This window comes from Coregonus lavaretus (genome assembly GCF_964263955.1).
Source record: "Coregonus lavaretus genome assembly, chromosome: 27".
Taxonomy (NCBI): domain Eukaryota; kingdom Metazoa; phylum Chordata; class Actinopteri; order Salmoniformes; family Salmonidae; genus Coregonus; species Coregonus lavaretus.
The window spans coordinates 1,759,212-1,782,635 of record NC_140014.1 but is presented as its reverse complement, the minus strand read 5'-3'; the positions used below and the strand labels follow the sequence as shown (position 1 = coordinate 1,782,635).

The 23,424-nt window shown below is 43.1% G+C and overlaps 1 protein-coding gene across 1 annotated transcript in view; it reads right to left on the bottom strand.

The window, feature by feature from the left end:
* LOC311103149 (WD repeat-containing protein 43-like) overlaps positions 1-22,522 on the bottom strand; it is a 43,121-nt gene extending 20,599 nt beyond the window's left edge. Inside the window, exons 1-8 of the mRNA XM_084144699.1 lie at positions 22,300-22,522; positions 20,935-21,069; positions 18,750-18,871; positions 17,773-17,893; positions 14,789-14,907; positions 8,556-8,658; positions 8,036-8,100; positions 2,066-2,225 (exon numbers count right to left, since the gene is read on the bottom strand). Coding sequence (XP_084000825.1) covers positions 2,066-2,225; positions 8,036-8,100; positions 8,556-8,658; positions 14,789-14,907; positions 17,773-17,893; positions 18,750-18,871; positions 20,935-21,069; positions 22,300-22,506 — 1,032 coding nt within the window. The 5' untranslated portion in view covers positions 22,507-22,522. The remainder of the gene's footprint in view (positions 1-2,065; positions 2,226-8,035; positions 8,101-8,555; positions 8,659-14,788; positions 14,908-17,772; positions 17,894-18,749; positions 18,872-20,934; positions 21,070-22,299) is intronic.
* Between the last annotated feature and the right edge of the window lie 902 nt (positions 22,523-23,424).

The following is a 23,424-nucleotide window of genomic DNA, read 5'->3' as shown; positions in this document are numbered from 1 at the left end:
ATTTTCTATGGGGTTGAGATCTGGAGACTGGCTAGGTTACTCCAGGACCTTGAAATGCTTCTTACGAAGCCACTCCTTCGTTGCCCGGGCGGTGTGTTTGGGATCATTGTCATGCTGAAAGACCCAGCCACGTTTCATCTTCAATGCCCTTGCTGATGGAAGGAGGTTTTCACTCAAAATCTCACGATACATGGCCCCATTCATTCTTTCCTTTACACGGATCAGTCGTCCTAGTCCCTTTGCAGAAAAACAGCCCCAAAGCATGATGTTTCCACCCCCATGCTTCACAGTAGGTATGGTGTTCTTTGGATGCAACTCAGCATTCTTTGTCCTCCAAACACGACGAGTTGAGTTTTTACCAAAAAGTTCTATTTTGGTTTCATCTGACCATATGACATTCTCCCAATCCTCTTCTGGATCATCCAAATGCACTCTAGCAAACTTCAGACGGGCCTGGACATGTACGGGCTTAAGCAGGGGGACACGTCTGGCACTGCAGGATTTGAGTCCCTGGCGGCGTAGTGTGTTACTGATGGTAGGCTTTGTTACTTTGGTCCCAGCTCTCTGCAGGTCATTCACTAGGTCCCCCCGTGTGGTTCTGGGATTTTTGCTCACCGTTCTTGTGATCATTTTGACCCCACGGGGTGAGATCTTGCGTGGAGCCCCAGATCGAGGGAGATTATCAGTGGTCTTGTATGTCTTCCATTTCCTAATAATTGCTCCCACAGTTGATTTCTTCAAACCAAGCTGCTTACCTATTGCAGATTCAGTCTTCCCAGCCTGGTGCAGGTCTACAATTTTGTTTCTGGTGTCCTTTGACAGCTCTTTGGTCTTGGCCATAGTGGAGTTTGGAGTGTGACTGTTTGAGGTTGTGGACAGGTGTCTTTTATACTGATAACAAGTTCAAACAGGTGCCATTAATACAGGTAACGAGTGGAGGACAGAGGAGCCTCTTAAAGAAGAAGTTACAGGTCTGTGAGAGCCAGAAATCTTGCATGTTTGTAGGTGACCAAATACTTATTTTCCACCATAAATTGCAAATAAATTCATAAAAAAATCCTACAATGTGATTTTCTGGATTTCTCAATTTGTCTGTCATAATTGACATGTACCTATGATGAAAATTACAGGCCTCTCATCTTTTAAGTGGGAGAACTTGCACAATTGGTGGCTGACTAAATACTTTTTTTCCCCACTGTAGGTGTGTGCCTTTCTAAATCATGTCAAATTAATTGAATTTACCACAGGTGGACTCCAATCAAGTTGTAGAAACATCTCAAGGATGATCAATGGAAACAGGATGCATCGGAGCACAATTTCTAGTCTCATAGCAAATGGTTTGAATACTTATGTAAATACGTTTTTTTTCTTGTCTTTAAATGTTTAAAGTAATGATGAAGCGTGTTTTCGCTTCATCATTATGGGGTATTGTGGTGCAAAAAAAAAAAACTCATTTAGAATACGGTTGTAATGTAACAAAATGTGGAAAAAGTAAATGTGTCTGAATACTTTCCGAATGCACTGTACAATAATAAAAATGTGTAGTATTTTCTCTTCTGTGCTATAAATCATTTGACTGTGAGGCGCAGGACAGCATGTGCCCTTGGCAAGGGAGAAGTGAAAGGATACTTGTGCATGGCGTCTGACTGCATTTACTGAGATTAACACAGAATTCATTAATGCCTAAAGGCAGCAACAGGTAGCATGTTAGCAGAATATTCCGTCATTGAGGTATACCAATTCACCTTATTAACACAGCGGTCGCATATCTTTTTTTCTTCTAACTTTCACATTTTCTAACTGGGTAGAAAGTAAAGTACTCTGCTGAAACCAATGCAAAAACATTCCTAAAGTGTGATCTGTACATTGAAAAGCCATAGCACATACAACATTCAATTTGGGAACATTGCTTGCCTATTATATCAGTAGGCCTTTAAAAAAAGACTAAACCGTTTATAAGCTACCCGCACTACAACATTCAGCTGTAAAGGTCTACTTGACAGGTTACAATAAAATGTGTGTTGGAGAATACAGTGTGTATTCAATTGAACTGTGACCCACTCACCACTCTCTCCATGACCGGCTGCAGGTAGTTGCCGTACGCAAGCAGCAGGCTGCGCGTGTCCGTGGTGAGGGCTGCGGCCAACAAGGGAATGGGCATGGGGCTGTCCTCAACCCCAGACATCTGTACTGTACAGGAGGGGGACAGCGGCTTCTTACAGGGCCTACAGAAAAGTAAAGGTGGAGAAGGGCATTTAAAACTAACAGGGTCGTGGTAAGCATGGCACACCATAACAAACCGGTCAGCAACCGAACACAAAATGGTTTCTTATTGGACAGGTTTAGATGGCCCATCCCCTTTTCCTTCCATTTCATGCCAACTGAACACCACCTAGGTATCAGAAGAAGTGTAACTGTTTTCCACTAGCCAGCAATCGGCTATACAGTCCATTACAGAATCGTTTTCAACCGGGTACCTTTTCCACGTAAATTAAGTAGGCTACTTTGCAATTCACTAGTCAGTTAAGTCTGCAGAGCCTTCTACCTCTAGAATGAACGATATGCAAATTCTAGCTATCTATTGAGAGGACAGGCGCCTGTCAGTCAAAGTGCGCGATGACAGGGAAACACTGCTGATTTGACAGTCTCCTGTCTGCCTCACCTCTCGGTACCTGAGTGTGCGGTTGTTGCATTTGAATTTCTTTACACTGGGCTTCCCGAGTGGCACAGCAGTCTAAGGCACTGCATCACAATGCTAGAGGAGTCACTACAGACCCGGGTTCAATCCCAGGCTGTGTCGCAGCCGGCCGCGACCGGGAGACCCATGAGGCACCGCACAATTGGCTTAGCGTCGTCCGGGTTAGGGGAGGGTTTGGCTGTCCTGGGATGTCCTTGTCCCGTCACACTCTAGCGACTCCTTTGGCAGGCGCATGCACGCTGACTTCGGTCACCAGTTGTACAGTGTTTCCTCCGACATATTGGTGCTGCTGGTTTCCGGGTTAAGCAGGCAGTGTGTCAAGAAGCGACGCGGCTTTGCAGTGTCGCAATTAATACAACGCAATTGTAAAGAATAATGCTAAATTAGAACTTTTTAATAAACCGGGAGAAGAAGAAATAAAACATGCCAAAATAAATTCTGAGTTATATGACTGTGGAAATAAGTCAATTGAAATAAATTAATTAGGCTCTAATATTTTGATTTCACATGACTGGGAATACAGACTTGCATCTGTTGGTCACAGATAGGGCTGTTACGGTGACTGTATTACCGCCACACCGGCAGTCACAAGTCATGACCGCAGTCAAATTCCATGTGACCATTTAGTAACGGTAACTAGGCTTCTCCAAGCTCTGATGTTGCTTATGGTCATTAGTAGCCTACCAAAATTGCTAACTGCCAGGTATGCAGCACTCAATTGTTCCTCTAATCACTTACAGCAATGCAAATCGAAAATCTAATCAAACATTTCATGAGAGCTGCGCAACATTTCTATAGGCTATGCAATTGCATGAGAAAACAGTGGTAGCCTCTTAAAAAAAAGAGGATCCATCAGCTTTCTACAGGCTAGGACTACTACATTTCCTTCTCAACTTTCCTAATATTTAGCACACTGCTTCTCTTTACAACAGGCGTATAGCGTACCTGGCTAGCATGAAAATGAACCACTGGAAAAGCGTCCTCATTCACTATTTAAGTGCATAGATTACATGTATTTTTCCCCCCGCTTCGAGACAGGTGCATGATAAAAAGGTCCATTCTAAAACAAAATGTCCCATTATTTAGCATATGTAGACAAGAGTAAATCAAGACTAGTCTGATGTGTGCCTAATTAGCATCACTTGTGAAAGATATGACTTGTGAATGATGCCCAGCTTGTGTGCAGTAAGGCAAATCATAGGATGACAACCTCATGTAGCCCGGCCTATACAACGCATTCGGAAAGTATTCAGACCCCTTCTACACACTTCCCATTAATGACAAAAATACCTTATTTACATAAGTATTCAAACCCATTGCTATGACACTCAAAATTGAGCTCAGGTACATCCGGTTTCCATTGATCATCCTTGAGATGTTTCTACAACTTGATTGGAGTCCACCTGTGGTAAATTAAATTGATTGGACATGATTTGGAAAGGCACACGCCTGTCTATATAAAGGTCCCTCAGTTGACAGTGCATGTCAGAGCAGAAACCAAGCCAAGAGGTCAAAGGAATTGTCCGTAGAGCTCCGAGACATGATTGTGTCGAGGTACAGATCTGGGGAAGGGTACCAAAAAAAGTATGCAGCATTGAAGGTCCCCAAGAACACAGTGGCTTCCATCATTCTTAAATGGAAGAAGTTTGGAACCACCAAGACTCTTCCTAGTGCTGGCTGCCCGGCCAAACTGAACAATCAGGCGAGAAGGGCCTTGGTCAGGGAGGTGACCAAGAACACGATTGTCACGCTGACTGAGCTCCAGAGTTCCTCTGTGGAGATGAGAACCTTACAGAAGGACAACTATCTCTGCAGCACTCCACCAACCAGGCCTTTATGAAAACCTGCTCCAGAGCGCTTAGGACCTCAGACTGGGGGCGAAGGGCCACCTTCCAACAGGACATTGACCCTAAGACAACGCAGGAGTGGCTTCGTGACAAGTCTCTGAATGTCTGAGTGGCCCAGCCAGAGCCCGGACTTGAACCCTATCGACCATCTCGGAGACCTGAAAATAGCTGTGCAGCGACGGTCCCCATCCAACCTGACAGAGCTTGAGAGAATCTGCATAGAACAGGAGAAACTCCCCAAATGCAGGTGTGCCAAGCTTGTAGTGTCATACCAAAGAAGACGAGGCTATAATCGCTGCCAAAGGTGCTTCAACAAGGTACAGAGTAAAGGGTCTGAATACTTATGCAAATGTAATTTCAGTTTATTTAATACATTTGCAACATTTTCTCTTTTTGCTTTGTCATTATGGGGTAGTGTGTGTAGATGTAGGGCAAAATAACAATTTAATCTGTAACGTAACAAAATGCGGAAAAGGTCAAGGGGTCTGAATAGTTTCCGAATGCACTGTATGTACATAAAAGATAAGGGTAAAGTGATTAGGCAACAGGATAGATAAGAACGTAGCAGCAGCGCATTTGATGAGTATGGAAGTGTGTGTAGGTTGTGGGTAGAGTCCAGTGTGTGTGCAGTCAAAAAGAGTTAATGCAAAAAGGGTCAATGCAGTCTGGATAGCTATTTAGTTAACTATTTAGCAGTCTTATGGCTAAGGGGTAGAATCAGTTCAGGAGCCTTTTGGACACAGACTTAACGCTCCGGTACCATTTGCCATACCGGTGGCTTGAGTCTTCCTTTGACACCGCCTGGTATAGAGGTCCTGGATGGCAGAGTTTGATCCCAGTGATGTACTGGGCCTACGCACTACTCTCTGTAGAGCCTTGTGTTCGTTTGCCGAGCAGTTGCCATGCCAAACGGTGATGCAGCCAGCCAAGATGCTCTCAATGGTGCAGCTGTAGAACTAAGATCTGACGGCCCATGACAACATTTTCAGCCTCCTGAGGGGGAAGAGGCATGGTCGTGCCCACTTTACAACCATTATAGGGCCTTAGCGATGTGGACGCCGAGGAACTTGAAGCTCTCGACCCGCTCCACTACAGCCCCGTCGATGAGAATGGGGGTGTGTTCGGCCCTCCTTTTCCTGTATTCCACTATAACCATCTTTTGTCTTGAACACGTTGAGGGAGAGGTTGTTGTCCTGGCACCACACTGCCAGGTCTCTGACCTCCTCCCTATAGGCTGTCTCATCGTCATTGTTGATCAGGCCCACAGCCAACGCGTTTTCGGCAAACATGGTGTTGGGAGTTGTGCACAGCCACAAAGTCATGGGTGAACAGGGAGTACATGAGGGGACTAGGCATGCACCCGACGGGCCACAGTGTTGAGGGTCAGTCTGGCGGATGTGTTGTTGCCCATCCTCACCAGCTGGAGCAGCCCATCAGGAAGTACAGGATCCAGTTGTAGAGGGAGGTGTTCAGTCCCATTGACCTTAGCAATGAGCTTGGAGGGCACTATGGAGTTGAATGCTGACCTGTAGTCAATGAACAGCATTCTCACGTTGGTGTTCCTTTTCTCCAGGTGGGAAAGGGCAGTGTAGAGTGCAATAGAGATTGCATCTGTAGATCAGTTTGGCGGTATGCCAATTGAAGTGGGTTCAGGGTTTCTGGGATGATGTGTGAGCCATGCCCAGCCTTTTGAGGCATTTCATAGTTACAGATGTGAGTGCTACAGGGCGATAGTAATTTCGCCAATGTAACCTGTCTTTCTTGGGCACAGGGACTATGGTGGTCTGCTTGAAACAAGTAGGTTTTACAGACTGGGTCAGGGAGAGGTTGAAAATGTCAGTGAAGACACTTGCCAGCTGGTCAGCGCATTATCCGAATACACGTCCTGGTAATCCGGTTGGCCCTGTGAATGTTAACCTGTTTAAAAGGTCTTACTCACGTCGGCTACGGAGAGCATGATCACAGCCGGTGCTCTCACGCATGGTTCAGTGTTGCTTGCTTCGAAGCGCGCATAGAAGGCATTTAGCTCGTATTTTGGTTTTGAGTTACAGGGCAGCTCTCGGCCGGGTTTCCCTTTGTAATCCGTGATAGTTTGCAAGCCCTGCCACATCCAACGAGCATCAGAGCCGGTGTTGTAGTATTCGATCTTAGTGTATTGACGCTTTGCCTCCTTGTTGGTTCTTCAGAGGGCGTAGCCAGGATTAGTGTCCCACTGCTTGAAAGCGGCAGCTCTAGCCTTTAGATCAGTGCAGATGTTGCCTGTAATCCATGGCTTCTGGTTGGGATATGTACGTACGGTCACTGTTGGGACAACATCATCAATGCACTTATTAATGAAGTTGACGACTGATGTGGTATACTCCTCAATGCCATCGGATGAATCCCAGAATCCCAGTTTGAGTTTTTGCTTGTAAGCAGGAATCAGGAGCTTTGTATGAGTCTTTGTGTGTGGAGTAAAGCTGATCTTGAGTTTTCCCTCTAGTTGCACAGGTGACATGCTGGTAGAAATAAGGTAAAACGGATTTCAGTTTACCTGCATTAAAATCCCTGGCCACTAGGAGCGCCGTCATAACTTGGGCACACGCCTGTCTGTGATTTAAAATAATCTCAAGAGGGTGATGTCTTTCTAGCAGCAGACAGTTGCAGCAAACTCAAACATTGAAAAACAACCTAGCAGGTGAACAGAACAATGTAACGGGCCAGGAAACACGAGACTGTCACACTAATAGCCTTTCTTGTCAATTCAACCAACCTCCTCATAAACCTTATCCAAAGCTCACATGTTCCTAAATGCTCTGTGTAACCACCCGCCAACGTGGCTGGTGAAATATACATTCTTACCCACCAATGACAAAATCTACCCACATTTGGCAGGTGTTAATTTACAACCCTGGTTGCTAGTTTGAAAGACCTATCTAGCAATAGAATGTACCAGAGGCCACCAAAATAGAGCTTGTTCGGCAAAAATAAGGGGGAGCCTGGATGGCTTCTTTTCTATTCGGCTAGCTACTCCATGCGTTTGTGGAAAACTGGTTTCCCAGCACTATAATTACAGAGTAAAAAAAATCAGTTGTCAATACTATATAACATCTAACTACTACACTGTAATTACCCTGTGTAACTACCATGTAACAGTTAAGACCACTTGATGCCTAGGATTCTCTTTACCCTACTATGAACATCACTACTTCCCTGAAATTGGCAATTGTCATACTACTATACGTCTGTGCCCATAGCAGGAACCAGCCTTGTCCCTCACTGAATAGAGATGGTGGATGAATATGGACTCGTTCACTCTTCCCCTGCCAGCTACTGTATAAGACTAAGTGCCATTTAAGTACACCGCCTTGCCCAGTGACAGGAGAAAGGTGTGTGGTATTGACTGCTAAGTGGCTGTAAATTAACATGAGGATACGATCCTTGGTGTGCCAGAGGCATTAGAAGACTCAGCCTTGCCCAGTGATGTGAAGGGACGGTTTTAGAGACTAACCCGTTCAGAAAGTGCTCAAAGAGATGAAGCTGCCCATCCTTACACACCACCGCCAGCCTCACCGCCTAGGAGAAGGAGAAATAGCATTAGGCATGTGTCAGAGGTCCAGTCCCAAATCACCCACAACACACCCTTGTCTTAGACCCCAAATGCACGCCCACACAGTTTCTAAGGAATGTCTTGAACCAAGGGAGGCACTTATCAGTGAATAAAGTTTGGTCAACACCCTTTATTTTATATTTTATAGAGGATACGCTCCTTCGTCCCCTCAGATCTCAATCTCACGGCCATTAGGTCAGGGCACACCGTGCTAAAGAAGGGAGATGAGGATTATGAAATGTGAGGAGAGCAGGGTGGAGAATGAGCGAGAGATAAAGAGGAGAACCTTCCACAGTCAGTGCTCCTGGGTCCCTCCAAGCGAGATACTGATCACAGGGGGACGTTTGGTGAACTTTAATCTGGCACTTGTTAGGTAAAACGGGCCCCCTACCCTACCTCCAGTGAGGCAAGGTCGACTAACCTCTTCCTTGCTGTTGGAGGTGAAGAGGTCAATGTGCTGGGGCTCGTCAGTCAGGGTGAAGGACACCACCGAGTTCTTGTCATTGCCGTCCTCCTGGACTTGCCTGAGGGGTGGATACAGACATGAAGATGTAGCACATACACACGTGTCAGCCCAAAGACAAGCCATTTGGCTTTGCTTTGTTCATTTGTAAACATGACCTTGAGTTCTTGGCACCAAGCGACCAATACAAATAATTTGAAGTAAAAAACATTTGTTCTTTATTAGGGCTGTCAAAGTTAACGGTAATAATGCTAGGGATGTAACAATTGACCGACACACATTAGTCCCCGTTTTTTGTATTTTATGTTTACCTTTATGCGGTGCACTCAAAAACTCAAAACTGTTTAATAGAAATTTCAAATGTCATGGTCTTTAAAATGGGCTTGTCTATTTCTCCTCAAATTAATACTCACAACTAATCCAATACTAATGTCCGCTCGGATATTCGAATAACCATGCCCATCCCTAGGCTGTACTAGCATAGTGTCTAGGCCAGGGTTCTTCAATTCCGGTCCTGGAGGGCCGAAACATCTCTGTTTTTCATCCTCTCCTTCTAATCAGGGGCTAATTCAGACCTGGGACACCAGGTGAGTGCAATTAACTACCAGGTAGAAATAAAAAACAGAAGTGTTTCGGCCCTCTAGGACCGGAATTGAAGAACCCTGGTCTAGGCTATAGATGTCTAAAGCATGGGGTTGGCCATCTGCATTTGTTTAGGCTACCCTAAGAAGCTAATCAAATTTCAGAATTTTGGCTTCAATATCAATACTAGCTTAGTATGACAATACCATATAGATCCCACTATGAAAAAATGCCTTAGTCAAATTTACAGCCCTTACTGTACAATACATTATGAACACCTGCTCTTTCCATGACAGACTGACCAGGTGAAATATATTATCCTTATTGAAGTCACTTGTTAAATCCACTTCAAATCAGTGTAGATTAAGGGGAGGAGACAGATTAAAGGATTTGTAAACCCGGAGACTATTTAGATATGTATTGTGTGTGTGCAAATTCAGAGGGTGAATTGGCAAGACCAAAGTTAAGCATCTTCGAGCGGTGTATGGTTGTAGGTGCCAGGCACACCGGTTTGTGTCAAGAACTACAACACTGCTGGGTTTCACACGCTCAACAGTTTCCCATGTGTATCATGCATGGTCCACCACCCAAAGGACATCCCGCCAACTTGACAACAGTGGGAAGCATTGGAGTCAACACGCGCCACCATCCATGTGGAATGCTTTTGACACCTTGTAGGGTCCATGCCCTGACAAATTGAGGCTGTTCTGAGGGCAAAGGGATGGTGCAACTCAATATTGGGAAGGTGTTCTTAATGTTTTGTACACTCAGTGTATAAAACATATGGCCAACTCGCCGTCTGGAGAGCTAGGCCGCTGGTTGTGCAGGCTTTTGAACCAGCTTTGCTCAAACACACCCGTGTCAGCTTAACAAGGTCCAGGTGAGAAGTAGAATCTGGTGTGTTAAGAGTGGGGCTGGAAAAATATATAAATAAATAGACTACACACCGAGTAACTCTTGGAAGTATTATACTAACATTAGCCTACAACTAAAGTCTATAAATTATTCCCTCATTCAGTGAAATCAGGTTTCAAATGGCTATATTTCGAAGCAAGGTAGCTAAGCGGGAGGGCTCTAGACTGCCATTTTACAGTGCCAAGTAAGACATGAAATAAGTTAGCCATTTTATCAAATATGGTAAGGGAATGCGTGATGGATATTTTGACGTGCGTTTATCTTTTTTTGCTCTTTAGAGATCCATTTGCCTGCATTTTGGTTTATATTGGCCTAGGGCCTAGCCTATGCTCCATCATTTACCACTTGAGGGTGGGAACTCAACACATTAGCTATATAGCCATGCAATAGACCAAAGGTAAATGTAATGTCCTACAAAAACTTCCCTTTCGTAGGCCTATAAAGTGCATTCGGAAAGTATTCAGATTCCTTGACTTTTTCCACATTGTTACGTTACAGCCTTATTATAAAATGGATTAAATTGTTTTTTTTTTGCCCTCAATCTACACAACCCATAATGACAAAGCGACAACAGGTTTAGAAATTTTGGCAAATTTATTCCAAATAAAACAGAAATACCTTTTTTACATTAGTATTCAGACCATTTGCTATGAGACTCAAAATTGAGCTCAGGTGCATCCTGTTTCCATTGATCCTTGAGATGTTTCTACAACTTGGGAGTCCACCTGTAGTAAATTCAATTGATTTGACATGATTTAGAAAGGCACACACCTATCTATATAAGGTCCCACAGTTGACAGTGCATATCAGAGCAAAAACCAAACCATTACTTCGAAGGAACTGTCCGTAGAGCTCCGAGACAGGATTGTGTCGAGGCACAGAACTTGGGAAAGGCCTCAATCATACTTAAATGGAAGAAGTTTGGAACCACCTAGACTCTTCCTAGAGCTGGCCGCCCGGCCAAACTGAGCAATAGGGGGAGAAGGGCCTTGGTCAGGGAGGTGACCAAGAATCCGATGGTCACTGACAAAGCGCCAGAATTCCTCTGTGGAGATGAGAGAACCTTCCAGAAGGACAACCATATCTGCAGCACTCCACAAATCAGGCCTTTATGGTAGTGGCCAGACGGAAGCCACTCAGTAAAAAGGCACATGACAGCCCGTTTGGAGTTTGCCAAAGGCACCTAAAGGATTCTCTGATCTGATTAAACTAAGATTGAACTCGTCTGCCTGAATGCCAAGCGTCACGTCTGAAGGAAACCTAGCACCATCTCTACGGTGAAGCATTGTGGTGGCAGCATCATCCTGTGGGGATGTTTTTCAGCGGCAGGGACTGAGACTAGTCAGGATCGAGGGAAAGATGAACGGAGCAAAGTACATAGAGATCCTTCATGAAAACCTGCTCAGAACCTCAGACTAGGGCGTAGGTTCACCTTCCAACAGGACAACGACCTTAAGCACACAGCCAAGGCAACGCAGGAGTGGCTTTGGGACAAGTCTCTGAATGTCCTTGAGTGGCCCAGCCAGAGGCCAGACTTTAACTAGATTGAACATCTCGGGAGAGACCTGATAATAGCTGTGCAGCGACGCTCCCCATCCAACCTGACAGAGCTTGAGAGGATCTGCATAGAAGAATGGGAGAAACTCCCCAAATACAGGTGTACAAAGCTTGTAGAGTCATACCCAAGAATACCTGCTGCTGTAATCGCTGCCAAAGGTACTTCAACAAAGTACTGAGTAAAGGATCTGAATACTTATGTAAATGTGATAGTTTATTTTTATAAATTTGCAAAAATGTCTTAAAACCTGTTTTTGCTTTGTCGTTATGGGGTATTGTGTGTAGATTGATGAGGGGGGAAAAAAACAATTATCAATTTTAGAAGGCCGTAACGTAACAAAATGTGGAAAAGGTCAAGGGGTCTGAATACTTCCCGAATGCACTGTATAGGCTACTAGATTCACCGTAAATGGCGTGCACGGCTCAGTTTCGCTAGTGCATCATCTCAATTATATACTCTAAAGTGTTGTCATTGCCTCTATATTTCAGTTAATAATTATACTCAAAAGCTGAGTCTCCTCTTTAGCAGTACGGTATTTCCCGCAATTATACTGAACAAAATATAAAACGCAACATTCAACAATTTTACTGAGTTACAGTTCATAAGGCCCTAATCTATAGATTTCACATGACTGGGCAGGGGCGCAGCCATGGGTGGGCCTGGGAGGGCATAGGCCCACCCACAGGGGAGCCATGCTCAGCCAATCAGAATGAGTTTTTGCCCTACAAAAGGGATTTATTAAAGATAGAAATTCTCCTCAGTTTCATCAGCTGTCCAGGTGGCTGGTCTCAGACGTTACTGCAGGTGAAGAAGCCGGATGTGGATGTCCTGGGCTGGCATGGTTACACATGGTCTGTGGTTGAGGCCGGTTGGACGTACTGCCAAATTCTCTAAAACGACGTTGGAGCTTATGGCAGACAAACTAACATTCAATTCCCTGGCAAAAGTTCTGGTGGACATTCGCGCAGTCAGTATGCCAATTGCACACTCCCTCAAAACTTGACACCTGTGGCATTGTGATGTGACAAAACCACACGTTTTAGTGTGGCCTTTTATTGTCACCAGCACAAGGTGCACCTGTGTAATGATCATGCTGTTTAACCCTCTAGCTGGGGGAGGGGTTTTTCTAAGCTAACATATGGAATGGTTTTAAGATGGTCATACCAGGGATCATTTAGCTATTTGATCTTGAATTTTCAGACCCCTTATGGTACCAAATAATTATTATATTACTGGATGAAACATTGAATTTGGCATTCCTGCTATTAGCCATTAGAAACTTATTGAATAACAGATTCACTACATGGAACAACAGATATTCCAAGAAAAGTCTAAAAGGAAGTATGGTCTATATCTGAAGGACATAAAGATTATTCTTGGAATCTGTTATTCCATGTAGTGAATCTGTTTTTCAATATGTCTAGAGGGGGAAGAAATGTTTAAATGTTAATTTTTTTAAAGTTTATTTTTTAAAACATGCATTTATCCCCTTATTTTAGCCAGTAAACTATCTCCATATATACTTCCATTCATTTTTTAAACTGGTACCGGGGACCTTCAGGTGAGTCTCGTCCTAGGGCAAAACGGAGAATCTCATCGTGTTCGTGAGAGTCTCAGCTTTCAATAGTGATCATAATAGTTTAGGCCAAACAATTCGGACGCTACAGACGTTTGTGAGGTGAGATTTTCGGGATGGCTCATGGTCTGACAAACACAGCACTAGCTCTGCCACCTTTCACTGCAGACGTGGAAAGGCGATATCGGCATATTGAGACGCAGCCCAAGCAATAAAAACATCTCTAGCTTAAAGACAGACCCTTGGTCTACAACGGGGGCGCGACCGTTGTAGGCCAAGGGTTAATCAGCTTCTTGATATGCCACACCTGTCAGGTGGACGGATTATCTTGGCAAAGGAAAAATGCTCACTAAAAAGTGATGTAGTCCCCTGTAGCTCAGTTGGTAGAGCATGGCGCTTGCAACGCCAGGGTTGTGGGTTCGTTTCCCACGGGGGGCCAGTATGAAAATGTATGCACTCACTAAGTCGCTCTAGATAAGAGTGTCTGCTAAATGACTAAAATGTAAATGTAAACACATTTGTGCACAAAATGAGAGAAATAAGCTTTTTGTGAGTATGGGACATTTCTTGGATCTTTTATGTCATCTCATGAAACATTGTTGCGTTTATATTTTTGTTCAGTATACATTACGAAATGCTGATCAACTGTCAGTATGCTTACCAGAATGCATCTCTCCCTTCACTCTGTGTGCTAAGGGTGGCGGGAGTGAGAGCCAGCAGCGAAACAGGGACAGGACAGATACTGTCATTGCAGGAATCAAGTTAATGCACATGAATGTTGACCAAATAATGGTTTTAAAACCCAAAAATCTACAGGAACGTTGTGTAGCCTAATCACTGACAAGCAAAATTGCTTCCGTAAGAGTGAAATGTCGGTGTAGCTCATTTCATCCCAGCTCTAGTTAGTGTTGTCTATCAAATTGTATAGGCTACCTTGCTCTCTCCTCTGGCAACGGCCCGACTCACACTGGCACACGCTCTTGACGTAAACAGAGGTGCACATGTGGATAGCTCTAACATCTTGAAAGTGCCTCAAGTATTATTTGATGTTCAATTTTGTAGATTTAAGCAGAGGCACAATATAATGGAAACACTGTAGTAATCTCTGTCGCATGTTTTAAGACCTTTGTTTTAAAGGCCTTGAGTCTTGAATTTCTTTTTCAGAGTTTAACTAAGACTTTAAGAACCCGCAGATGTAAACATGGGGAGCATTTTGTTTGATACAGATTATTTTGTGTTTCCTTCCCTTACAAAGCAACGTATGGCTGTAACTCAATACACTGCTTTTTAAATCTTTCTTTAGGATCAAATTTGAGCACATTCAAAAATAGCCATTATTCTCGATTAACTACAGAAAGTCATGCAATTATTTGACTAATTATTGTAATCATTTGACAGCCCTATTCTTTATACAATCAGGCTGTCGAGACAAATGACAAGTCTCTTTTACAAAGGAGCTCCTTTAACGAGTCACTTCATATCACATGCAACACAATAAAATAAAAAAAACCTGTGTATAGTGGGTCTATTGAGAGAAGCATTATGGTGGTCCGTTCTCACCACACGCTGATGAGTCTGTCGTGAGCCGCCCCAGACAGGAAGTAGAGGCCATTGCTGTCCGGGGGACGCGTGGTGGCGAAGCGCAGGGTCGTCACGGCTGTGGAGTGACCTGTGAACTTCTGATGAAAACAGGTTGGAGATGTAAGTTTGGCGAAGACCTCTAAGACAGGGGGTTTCGTTTGAATACTTTCCTCTTCCTTTGTGAGGTAATCACTGATCTGGACCGTGTTCATTAGGACACACAACAGAAATGTTCTGCAATGAAGAGGCGTTTCTGTTTTGTTGCCTACTGAACACGACCCAAATCTAACACTCCTGGAGCGGAAATAGGGTGGTAACACTCATACACAAAAAAGATATTCTGCTTGCTGTGGCCATAGCATGAACCAGCCTTTTTTCTCACTGAATAGAGATGACTAGGATGAATATGGACTTGTTCCCTCTTCCCCTGCCAGATATCAGTGCCATTAGAGGACACCGCATTCAAGGAACTTGAAACAATGTATCAACTATTAACTTGGCCTGCCGAACTCGCAACATTGCATAAAATATTCTGGGAGCTCAAGAGTTTCCCAGCCAGTGAGCTCCTGACAGACACAGCAGTAGGCTATTTGCGTAAGGGATAAGTAGTAATCAGGTAGGCCTATTTTATGAAGTTTCCACCGGATCAGACTATGACATTCTTTTCCCCTTTCATGCCGAGTAGTTATCAAAAGGGAGAGAGCTGGAAAATATTTTTTCAAACAGGCTACAATGAGGAACTATTGTGTAATTCTCAATGGATGTAAAAACAGACTGTTTACCTGCTGTTTGAGGCAAAGAAAAAGTTACTTTGAGAAGCTCATTAGTGATGGTGAGTTATAATCAGAAATCGTATCAGATCCGCAAACGGGCACATTTATAGGCCTACAGTTGCACGCAGGCCAGGTAGCCTAGGCCTACTTCTATGCGTAATCAGGTGCGTTTCCTCAAGATCGACAGGATCGCTCAAAACAAGACAATACATTTTTGCCATCCCAGTGGCCTCAGCAATGGATTAGTCCACTCAGACAGGTGTCTCGTGTGCCATATATGTTTTTTTATATATGTGCCACTGCTCGACCAACAGCCCATTCACCAAACAATCGACTAAATGGAGTCAGCACTACAATGGATCCGTTTGTATTGACGGTTATGAGGGTGCTACATGGAAATATACAGTTCAGTCAGACAGTATTCAGACACCTTGCCTTTTTCCAAATGTTGTTGCGTCACAGACTTATTCTAAAATAGACTAAAATATTGTTTTACCCCTCAATCTACACAATACCCCATAATGACAGGGTAAGACATTTTTGCTAATTTATTCCAAATAAACAGTTTACATAAGTATTCAGACCCTTTGCTATGAGACTCGAAATTGAGCTCAGGTACATCCTGTTTCCATTGATCATCCTTCAGATGTTTCTACAACTTGATTGGAGTCCACCTGTGGTAAATTCAATTGATCGGACATGATTTGGAAAGGCACATCTCCCGAGTGGCGCAGTGGTCTAAGGCACTGCATCGCAGTGCTAGCTGTGCCACTAGAGATCCTGGTTTGAATCCAGGCTCTGTCGTAGCCGGCCGCGACCGGGAGACCCATGGGGCGGCGCACAATTGGCCCAGCGTCGTCCAGGGGAGGGAATGGTCGGCAGGGATGTAGAGCAGGGGTTGTGGGTTCGATTCCCACTGGGGGGTATGAAAAATAAAAAAATAATGTATGCACTCACTAACTGTAAGTCGCTCTGAATAAGAGCGTCTGCTAAATGACTAAAATGTAAATGTAAAATGCACACACCTGTCTATTTAAGGTCTTGGTCAGGGAGGTGACCAAGAACCCAAAGGTCACTGACAGAGCTCCAGAGTTCCTCTGTGGAGATGATTGTCCTTCTGGAAGGTTCTCACATCTCTGCAGCACTCCACCAATCAGGCCTTTATGGTAGAGTGGCCAGACAGAAGCCACTCCTCAGTAAAAGGCACATGACAGCCCGCTTTGTTTTTGCCAAAAGGTACCTAAAGGACTCTCGGACCATGAGAAACGAGATTATCTGGTCTGATGAAACCAAGATTGAACTCTTTGGACTGAATGCAAAGCATCACGTCTGGAGAAAACCTGGCAACATCCCTACGGTGAAGCATTGGTGGCAACATTATGCTATGGTGATGTTTTTCAGCTGCAGGGACTGGGAGACTAGTCAGGTTTAAGGGAAAGATTAAAGGAGCAAAGTACAGAGGTACTTGATGAAAACCTGCTCCAGTGCGCTCAGGATCTCAGGCTGTGGTGAAGGTTCACCTTCAACAGGACAACTACCCTAAGCACACAGCCAAGACAATGCAGGAGTGGCTTTGGGACAAGTATCTGAATGTCCTTGAGTGGCCCAGCCAGACCCAGACTTGAAACCGATCGAACATCTCTAGAAACCTGAAAATAGCTGTGCAGCGACGCTCCCCATCAAACCTGACAGAGCTTGAGAGGATCTGCAGGGAAGAATGGGACAAACTCCCTAAATACAGTTGCAAACATACCCAAGCAAACGAGGCTGTAATGACTGTAAGTCGCTTTGGATAAAAGCGTCTGCTAAATGGCATATTATATATTATTATTATATCCTTGCCAAAGGTGCTTCAACAAAGTACAGAGTAAAGGGTCTGAATACTTATGTAAATGTGATATTTCATTAATTTTTTTCCATTTGCAAAAAGCTCTAAAAAAAACTATTTTTGCTTAGTCATTACAGGGTATTGTGTGTAGATTGTTCAGGGGGGAAACATTTTTAAATCATTTTTAGGGGCTATAACAAAATGTGGAAAAAGTCAAGGGGTCTGAATACTTTCCGAATGCACTGTAAATGAACTCGAACATGAGGATAGGACCCTTGGTGTGTCCGTTTGCCTGGATAGTTGCGTGATGAATTCATGTGAATGTAGGCCATGTCACTGCTGGACAGGTCCCTCTAACTTACCCTGTACAGCTCCTTGGTCTTGAGGTCCCACATCTTGATGGTATGTCCCGCTGAGAGCAGCAGCTTGCCATCAGGACTCACACACAGACTGGTCACTGACGCACGGTCCGCCTTCCACTTACTGTTGAGAAAACGGACAATTAATAGGTCTTCCATAAAATACAGATAGAAACAATTCCGACCCCTTTAATTCCCACCCACCCAAGATTGTTTATTAAAGACATAGTTGGAGAGAGAAAACATAGGATTGGAGTGTCAATGGGCAGTGGGACAGGTTTGAACTCACACCAACACATACATACATACATACATACATATATATATATATATATATATACACACATACATACATACATACATATATATACATATACATATATATATATATATATATATATATATATATATATGTGTGCTGGGGGAGGCTGCAATTATTGCTACACCACCCAAGACACAGGTTTACTAAATTCTAAATCACATTGATACAGATGCACATTCTAACTATTCCAGATGCTTTGATTTCTCTTGGACGTTTGCCTTTGTAAGGAGTCTGGCACCCACTGCTCTATACTTTAAACCACGTTCCAACAATCCTTATTCCTTACAATACTGCTGAGAGACCCTGCAAGACCGGGATCATCAAATAGATTGAGCGGATGGCCAGGGGACCTACAAATCTACTACAAATAATTTGTAGCCTGCAAATTGACCGCAAGAGGCCCAAAAATATAGAATATTTGACTAAAACAATCATTTCAAACCTTGCTTACATTTGTATACAATCACTTATCTGTATTACGCGTGGGAATACTTGTGTTTTTACAGTCTAATGTCCAAAAAATGTTTGGGTTGTTTCTCTGAAAACGTGGGGGAACAAATAAAATCACCTTCTGATTTTAGACTACTGTTTAAGGGACATCGATTTCTACAAACAACACCCCCCCCCCCCCCCCCCCACAGAAAGGGCAGGTACCCACCAGCAAGTCTTGCCTGTCCGCAGGTCCCACTCTACGATGTGTGTGTCGTCTGAGCCGCTGTACAGCAGGCCGTCCTCGGGGTGCCACTGCACACAGTTCACTCCGCCACTGTGACCTCCATCCTGGGACGGAGCAGAGATGAGCAGTGGTCAAATATGATCCTTAATAACGTGAGATAACATTTCACTCCAAATAAATTATCATAGGGCTTACAATATGGATAAAGACATAGTATCAGACATTTCAATAATAATTATATAATACCAGAGATGCAAGGTTGACGACAAATGTAATTGTGAAATTACATGCATGTTTAAAGCAAAAATACAAACAAAAAAAATCGCATGCCTGGACCTTAATGCATCATTTAATGCGAAATGCATCATACGGGGGATGATTTCTGTATTTTGAAAGTTAAATATCTTGAAAAGGTTAGGGCTGACAAGCAAAACATTTTAGGGCGGTCAACAATGGACTAATGAAACAAATACCAAAAGAGAGCTCTGGTGTGGAATTTTCCTTTAAGTTGATCTCAGCTCGATTGTCTGGGGTCAGGTTAACCACCCCTTTCATCTAAGAAAGTGATGACCATCATGCTTTTAGGGAAAAGGATAATTTTGTACATGTATTAAACGGTTGAGTTTGACCAATTCCATTCCCCTTGCTTAGAAGATGTGGGGCCCTCCCGGGGATAATTTATATGTAGAAGGACTGAGAATCTCAGTCCTGGTGACTTCTTTTTTTTAATAAAAGTACATTCTACTCAAATTAAAACAAATAAAAGGATGCGGACCCCATCTAAAATATAATTTCCACCTCCAGAAATGGGCCCAATAACTAGCGTGTAAAAATTATAATTATTTTAACATATTGGACCATGCATAGTCTATATCAGGGGTATTCAAACTCTTACCCTCAGAGGTCAGGAGCCTGCTGGTTTTCTGTCCTACCTAATAATTAATTACACACAGATGGTGTCCCAGGTCTAAATCAGTCCGTGATTTGAAGGGAACAATGAAAAAAATGCAGTGGAACTGGCTTCGAGGTCAAGAGTTTTGTTTGGAGGGGTCTATATTATCAGATGTGCTATTCACAATAAGAATTGTCACCTGTAGCCCAACTAAAGGAAGCATGGTGCCTATAAAAATGTACATAGGCTAAAGCATGGGGTTTCTCCAAATGCATTCACCCCATTGGACAACATCCTGATTGTTATTAATTATAAGTTGTATTATAAATGTAATTATTAACATGGAAAATGTTTGCTTCATTACAAAGCATGTCATTGCCCTTTTAAGACACCATTGTCCCTTTAATATAGCTATTTTGCACAGCTGTGCCTATACCATGCTTGAAACTCAGGTTGTAAAACTGCATTTATAAAATGATGCCACGCACACAATTTCAGGAGCAGCTAAATAAATGTGGTAGCAATGTAAAACTGGGATACCCCTCTTTTTTTTAACAGATGCAAAAACTTTTCAAAAGTGTTTTCCCGCGGTAGCGTTAAGAACTGTTGTGCATTGACTGCTTGTCAGAATAACTTTCCCTCCTAAAGCTCTGAACTTGAATGTGCCTGGTGAGGAATATATATATATTGCATAGAACACACAAGCCGACTAGGTAAACTATTCTACTATGAGGTTATCGGATTTTGTTTTCATAACATTACATGGAAAGTACCACTGGAACGTTACATCCTGAGTGTTAAAGTGTAGGCTTTGAATTACTTTGCAGCTACAGTAGGCTACATCCAGCTGTCAGATTTGAGCACTGCTGTGGTGCGCATTATAAACTATTTAACTCCCTTCATCTGAACATTGGCGTGTAATCAACAGTCACGCATGTGAGTTCAGTGCACACAGTGTATATACAATTTGAGAATACATTTCGTAGAACAGACAAGCTTCTGTCTATTAGGCTGTCATCTCCAACAACCCCAGAGATTTTTTTTACTGCGGATCTACACTGATCAAAAAGAAGAAAACGCTCCAGAATGCATATGACAGATATCCGTCACAGTGACAGAACTTTAACCCCAGTGACTTGTCAATGCAGCCTTTCATAATATATTTTTTTTTAAGTACCATGTTCAAACACAAAGTCAACCATTTTGTTGCATTGAGCAAGCAACATTCATCTGAATATGATTGATACTTCAGTCGCGCTACATCCCAGTCCTTACCAGTGTGCAGTGCAGTGCCCCCTTCACTGTGCTGTAGATGATAATGCTGCCCACCACCGTGCCCAGAGCCAACAAGTCCACCTGCTCCTCCACATGTCCTGCCTCTGATTTCCTCTTCTTCCTCAGAGGTCCCTCCTGTAGTAAAAGTATACAGTTAAGTCAATCACGTTTTTTATTGACTTTGATTGACACCACTTTTGTTTTCCTTTTCTGTTTGGAGGGCCTCATCTATGGGTGATCTGATAAATCACCATACTGTACAAGTTTAAACCTTGCACTGACAGAAACCTGAAATCATGAAACTAGACCACAACATCAATGGCATATGCTAAATCACAAAGGTATTTTGTTGTCAAAACGATTTCGTTTATGGTCACAAATCAAATTATGTTACGTGTAGTCAACTCGCTGGTATCTAGCTAACGTTACACTTTTAGATAAAAATGTATGCTACCTAGAACCACAATGGGTTATTTTGTTCTTTCTGGTTCCAGGAACACTTTTCAACAAATAACTATTCGTTGGGTTTAAAGGTTCAACAACAAGGAACCAAAAAGGGTTATCCTACAGGTTATTCTTACAGTTTGAAGTGACAATGTAACACTAGGTACAGAAGCCGTGGAATGCTGATTGGGGGTATAATTCACTTTGTCATACTTACCTAGTAAATTGTCAGTGGGTATATAACGTTAGCTAGCTAGCTGACAAGGCTAGGAAACGATGGTGAAACGATAATGAAACGGAGTCAAACGTATCTAGTAAAATTAAATGCTATTCAAATCATTACAACATCAGTCTCGTGTAGTGTTATATGTTACGGTGGGGCTTGTACAAAGAAAACCATTGGGGTAGTAAAAATAAGGATTTGGTAATCTGAATCTGCGTCATGAATGGTGAATAGCTAGCTAGAGAGGCTAACCTAGCTAGCTAGGTCCAGTAACCATTTACGGTTCGCTAAATTGATAGCTAGTTACATTTAACGTGTTCGTATTTGAAATGCAAATTCATTTTTACTGGTGGTCACTATATGCATTTGTTTTACAGAAAAGTGGATTTTGGTATTAATCATGACACTTTAAAAGAGACGTGTGGCAAACATTTTGGAACAACCACCATGTGCGACAAACATGTGCGTCCTGCAGGACAGTTGAGGTAACGAACTAGCTCGTTGCTAGCGAAGCTAAAATTGTAATTACTTTGCTACGCAGTTCACATTACATAATGGTAAACGACTAAATATGATACTTTACCACAAATATACATCTAATTAAGTAAATATGTTCATATATATTTGATCAAGTTATCAGAACATTATTTCCTAGCATGCTCGTCCGGGCCTATGGCTATGCCTCCCCCTACACATACCTTGGCCATTCGGCATGGTCCCCAAGCTATGCAGGTACAAGTGGCACTCAAGTGGGCTGAAGGCACGTATTCTTGATGAAGTATTTTACTATCTGTGTTCCATATACGGAGTCTGCCATCCTGGGAAAATAAAGCTAGGTATTGGCGTGATTTTGGAGAGAAAACGCAGGGTAGACCCAACGAAAAACTGCATCCATCGGCCGCCATTGTTGAAGCACCGTGTGCGTCTGCGTTGTTTGCCAAGAACCACGTGTTATCATCCACGGAGCAGGCGCGTTGGTGCATTAGTTTCATAGACGTTTCATTGGTTATTGTGAAATAAATGGGGCGTGGTTATAATTATAGAAATATAATAAATACAACGGCATTGGAACCACTAACCCTTGCAATTTCACTAGTAAACTCATGGGTACGCTATCAATGGCTGCCTGGTAATGTGGAATATTAATTCAATTGATGGTAACTGATGTGGCTCATGCAATGGAATATTTTTTTTTTAACGGCAATTGAGTTTATTCAACAAATCACAGTACAGATTGATGGGTACACTTCCTGCCTTTAGTTCGTGATTTTACTTCCTGCTTTGATTTTACGGGTACACTAGCAAATAGCCGCTTATCCACCCATTATGCCGTCATTGACGTGAATGGGGTCACAGTTCTATTCATTCTATTTCTATGGTTAGAATCTAAACTATGAAAAATGGCCGGAGATATGTGTTCAATGCGGGAAAAAGAATAGTGTTCTCAAAACAAAAATGGGTTTCCACTTGAAAGCGCAGCCACAAAAATTCAAGAAAACTATACATTGGGTTTTTGGTCTTAATTTAAGGTTAGGGTTAGGCATAAAATAAGGAATGTGGTTTGGTTTAGGTTTAAAATCTAATTTTAAGAAGATACATTGTAGAAATAGGCGGAGTTTATGACTTTGTGGCTGTGGTAACTAGTGACGACCAGAACGGATTAATACTGCAGGACAGCAGTGCTCAGCAGCATGTCTGTGTCTCTCACACTCTCTACCCCTTTGTCCACCCCTCATTCTCTTTTCTCTCAGGTTCCCCCTTCTTTCACCCCTCCACCCTCTCCCCCCTTTCTCACCCTCTCCGTCTCTCTCTACCCCTCCCTC